Source organism: Mycetomoellerius zeteki, unplaced genomic scaffold, assembly GCF_001594055.1.
Source record: "Mycetomoellerius zeteki isolate Tzet28-1 unplaced genomic scaffold, Tzet1.0 scaffold457, whole genome shotgun sequence".
Classification (NCBI taxonomy): domain Eukaryota; kingdom Metazoa; phylum Arthropoda; class Insecta; order Hymenoptera; family Formicidae; genus Mycetomoellerius; species Mycetomoellerius zeteki.
The window spans coordinates 340,725-345,442 of record NW_017257454.1 but is presented as its reverse complement, the minus strand read 5'-3'; the positions used below and the strand labels follow the sequence as shown (position 1 = coordinate 345,442).

The window sequence follows — 4,718 nt, the reverse complement described above, 5'->3', positions numbered from 1 at the left end:
ACATTAACGAGATAATTCTTTCTCATCCGCCTTTGCAAAGGCCGTGTCCAGGTTACGAGTCCCGCCATTCTCTACGTCTCCCTTTTCTCCCTGAGCGGAGGGAGATTGCTTCTGGCACCCTGCTCGGAATAACAAATATAAACCGACGATTTGCAACCGCTGACGTAAAAGGGACCGATCCCCCGCGGCCGCCGCATACATATATCCCGAAATACAATTTATAGATCCTATTATATATACATGTATCGTATAAGGGATGCTTGTATACGTATATCAAGTTTAGAAACGATAAAAAAAAATTAAAAGGGGAAAAAGAGATACAATCTTCATTGAGCAATTATCCTATGAATAAATAGGTAGCTCCAATAATAATATTTTTATAATAAATAGAAAGAAAGATTATCATTTTTGAGATTCTAAGGCCCGTATCAGACTACACAGAAAAAATTTTTATTGAAATAAAAATTTAGCTAGTTACAGATCTAAAAATTAATTTTATTGGATTATTAAAATAATTATGAACGTTAATTGTTAATTTAGTTACTAGAATATTAAAACTATTTCCTACTATTTATCCTACTACTTATTCCTATCACTTATCATGCTTGAATTTCATACATAATTATTTTTATATTCTTTAACAAAGTTAATTTCAGATCTATGTATGGTACTTATCTAAAGTTTTAGATAATTCTGCAAAATTCTTGTTTCCATGTAGACATTGAGATTGAAATTGAGATTGAATTTGACCAATCAAAGCAAAGATCACTAAACTTGATATTGGTTTTCTTTCTTCTAATTGGTTAAATTCGATCTGAATCTTAATCTCTAGTCTGATACGGACATTAGAGTAAACAATTTCGCGCGCAGCACCGACAGCCAATTGGATTCACATGAAAAAGTCAAACGCGTCAACAAGAATCTCGTGCTTGTCTCTTACGAGTCATTCGTTCGTCATTGTTGTGATGTTATAAATGTGCAGAATCAAACGGATTTCAATTCGGTAAGAAGAACAAATTAATATTGATATCGGCGTAGTGAAGATTAATAAAGCTGCTAATTCTGTCAAGTCGGCTGGATAGTACCATAGCACTATAGCTACAATATCGAACTTTTCTTCAATATCTCTTTTTTCGTGAAAACTTTGATGTTATTTGTTACAGTTTTTAGTACAATAAAATCGCCGACGTGTCAACATTGCGGTTCATTCCACTGAGTTAGAACCCGAGTCCTTTTTCTCGAGACTCGCCGACGCTAGCAGTTATCATTTATATAATAACTGTCATGTATTATTTCTAGTTTCGTAACATTTTATTCCTGCGATTTTATGTCACTTCTTGTATTATAGGTTAACGATTTAACGCAAGTGTATTTCACGTTTTAACGATTGACAGACTCATTGCTTTCTAGGAAATGCAGTTATTATACGGTTTCATGATATTAATTGAGAGCTATTTATGCAGAGAAATCTTATAAGATTATTCCGCGTTATCAAATTATTGGATCGTTGATTTGTGTGAAATTCAATCGAAACATAATTTACCAAACATGTTGAACGATATTTAAAGTCCTTTCAGTTGACATGACCTTGTTAATTAGCTAAAGTAAACGTAAATATCATGTGCCTGCTTTCGCGCAATCTTATTCCGCTTGTATTATTCAAACGTTTAAAATTTAAAAATTTTAAGTATTTACATTTTTTATCATTCTCCTAATTACTGAACATCTTCATTTTAATAAGAAATTTATTGTAAAAATGTTGAATTCTTTTTTTTCTTCTTTAATTATTCTTTAATTATATTCTGCTACTATTTCTTGTCGTTTCTTATTCTATATAATAAATATTTCTTTCAGTTCACTTCTAAAAATTCTCTTTCCTGTTACCTCTTATTTCGCATTAGGTCTGAGTTATTGAACAAGTATATCTAATTCATATATTTAACGATTATAGGTTGATTTCCGACAGACGATACAGCATTGTGACTCTGGCAACGAATAATTTCATAAAAGACAAACGATCTTTTGTTAATTATTTAAAATCAAGACGTAAAGAGGTCTAAAATAGGCACGTAGATAAGTTTTACATCGTAATATTTGTATATTACGATGGAAATATTAAGGATCATCATTTTCACAATTTTATTAGGTAAGATAACTAATATCATGGTGTTTTATATATATATAACAAGATAATAATGAATATATAATTAGCAATTAATTTATTATGATTAAAAATTGTTTTTTAATTAATTTATTATATTAAAAATGAACTTTTATGAGACTTGAGAGAATAAAATTAATTCTTCGATTATATTCTAATATAAAGAGATATTTTTATCAATAAATTATCAATTATGTTCTTTAGTTTCTGTGACTGCATACGTGCTAGCAAATAAAAATGCGAAATACAAAACATGGAATAAAAACGAATATATAAAATACAACGGAAAGCACAAAAATTACACTGAAAGCAACAAATCAAGAGTTTATATAAAAGACACTATAATGAGACGATCTCATCAAACGGATCCCTTACTACATCTATCATTGACTGAAGGCACTTGGCAATTAATCTTTTTGATAATAATAAGCATGTTGATATTCTCATATTTGCCAATTTATCTCAAGTAAATAACGACTTCTCTTCATATTTATGTTTATATACTATTAATTTTATGATCAATTAGATTTATATGTAAGAGTGATTTATAATACGATATATCAAAGACTCCACTAAAGAAAGAATTTAAGACACGGAATATAATAATGTTAAATATTTGTTGTTTCAGCTTATTATCAAATAATTAAATAATTATTGTAACAAAAATAAATAAATAAAAAATAATTATAATAAAGTTAATAGCATTCATTTAATTCAGGCTAAACTATTATTAATATTGAAAAAGTATTTATTTCCAAATAACTAGAACATATATTAATTATGTTAAAAAATTTTTGTTTGAACAGAATGAGGACGAAATTTTGGTCTGTTTTTGCAAACTGGTCTTTTGTTACTTTGGAGGATTATTTCTCCTTCTGTAGACCCCTAATCGCAGCTGTGACTCGCAATTCAAGGGACAATATGTATCAAGAAGTGTATCAAGCATATAATGTGAGTAAAATGTATAGTATGTGCTACACAAAGTATATATCATCACCCACAGAAGAATTAGTTAATGATAGATATTTGTATATTATAAATATATGTTAAGTGTGAATATAAATGTGTATACATATACCTTTTATACAAACATGTCTGCATATATCAAACAAAATTATTATATTATGAATATATATTTTAGAATAATAATTTTTTTTAAATATGCAGATGATATTTTCTTGTGTGTATCTTATTAATCGTGCTTATCTTATTTTTTAAATATAAATTAATATTATCAAAATTTTTTAGCTGCCAGTGGGATTCGTTTAAATAAAGCATTTTAGATAATCGATGCTATTGCAAGCTGATAAAAAGTGACATGGATGATACCTATTACTAAATATATTAACTTTGTCAACTTCGTGCAATACCAAAGATTTTAATGTGCTACAAATAAAATATAAGTAAACTAAAAATATATATCAATGACTGATCAGATAATCTTAGTAATAAATATTTTTAGTATTTTTAATTTATGTATTTTTAATTTAAACCTTATTTATTTCCAGCTTAATTAAAACAAAATAAAAATTAGTTCTTTAAACTTATTCCTATTCTAACTTATTTGAATACAAATTATTTATTAACTACTTACCTAAATCATCATAAAACAATTTTTATCTCCAAAATGAACTCTATTAAGGATTATTAATAGATTGAAAAATCGAATTTATGTTTCAAAAATAATGATTCTATGCGTATTGATATATATTTCTAATTGCATTATATTATAATTATATTAACTATAAATCTAAAATTTGTGTAAGTACGCATAATTTTAGTATTTTGGTTTAAATATAGATTAATACATAAATATAGCAGTTTGTGTGTACATATTACGGATATGCTGGACTTTTTTAAATCTCTGGCAAACATTTTTTAATATAAGTTATATTTTTTATAAATCATATTTTTTATGAACTATTTTGTACATTAAAATCGACAATTATATACTACATTTTTGTATTGTTTATGTTCTTAATGTTTATTGTCTGTTTTAAATGAATACAATATAGAAATATAGGAATAAATGTTATAAATTTTATAAATAACTAATTTATTTTTCAAAAATAACTTCTTTTTTAGAAAAAATATTGAAGAACAATTTTCAAGTTGTAAATGATTAAAAAAGAAGAGTCTTTTGATAGCTAACCCTCGGAATATTAAACAGATAAGATAAAATCATATCATATAATTTCATATCATACATTTAATTTCAAGTGAAATTTGTCAACTTGAAATGTAGTCACAAAGAGAGAACACAAAATCTATAACGTACAAAATTAGAAAGTGTGTTTTATAATAAATGAAGGCTTTTTTTCTTAAATGTGTGTTTTATAATAAATGAAGGATATTTTTGTTAAATCGACTTAAATTAGCTTTTAAAGAATTTCTCGAAGAATTTAAAGAGAAGTTTAAAAAGACCTCCGAGATATATTATATAGTTGTGAATTAAGAGGCATGTCTTCACATCAAGCGAAATACGGTAAAGTCAACCGCGTATATTTACGTCATGCGATTGGTTATCAAATGCAGACACGGTTATTTATATACCGCA

At 26.6% G+C, this 4,718-nt stretch overlaps 1 protein-coding gene across 1 annotated transcript; it reads left to right on the top strand.

Moving 5' to 3' along the window:
• Positions 1-2,106: 2,106 nt before the first annotated feature.
• Positions 2,107-3,430, top strand: LOC108726940 (uncharacterized). Its single transcript, XM_018454779.1, has 4 exons — positions 2,107-2,146; positions 2,366-2,627; positions 2,968-3,112; positions 3,410-3,430. Exons 1-4 carry the CDS (start codon positions 2,107-2,109, stop codon positions 3,428-3,430), a joined length of 468 nt encoding a protein of 155 aa, XP_018310281.1.
• The last annotated feature ends 1,288 nt before the right edge of the window (positions 3,431-4,718 follow it).

Excerpts from the sequence above, each read along its gene's own strand:
- LOC108726940 (XM_018454779.1), top strand. The coding sequence starts at position 2,107 with ATGGAAATATTAAGGATCATCATTTTCACAATTTTATTAG. Across the intron at positions 2,147-2,365 it reads CATTTTCACAATTTTATTAG|TTTCTGTGACTGCATACGTG; the intron begins GTAAGATAACTA and ends TATGTTCTTTAG. Across the intron at positions 3,113-3,409 it reads AAGTGTATCAAGCATATAAT|CTGCCAGTGGGATTCGTTTA; the intron begins GTGAGTAAAATG and ends AAAATTTTTTAG.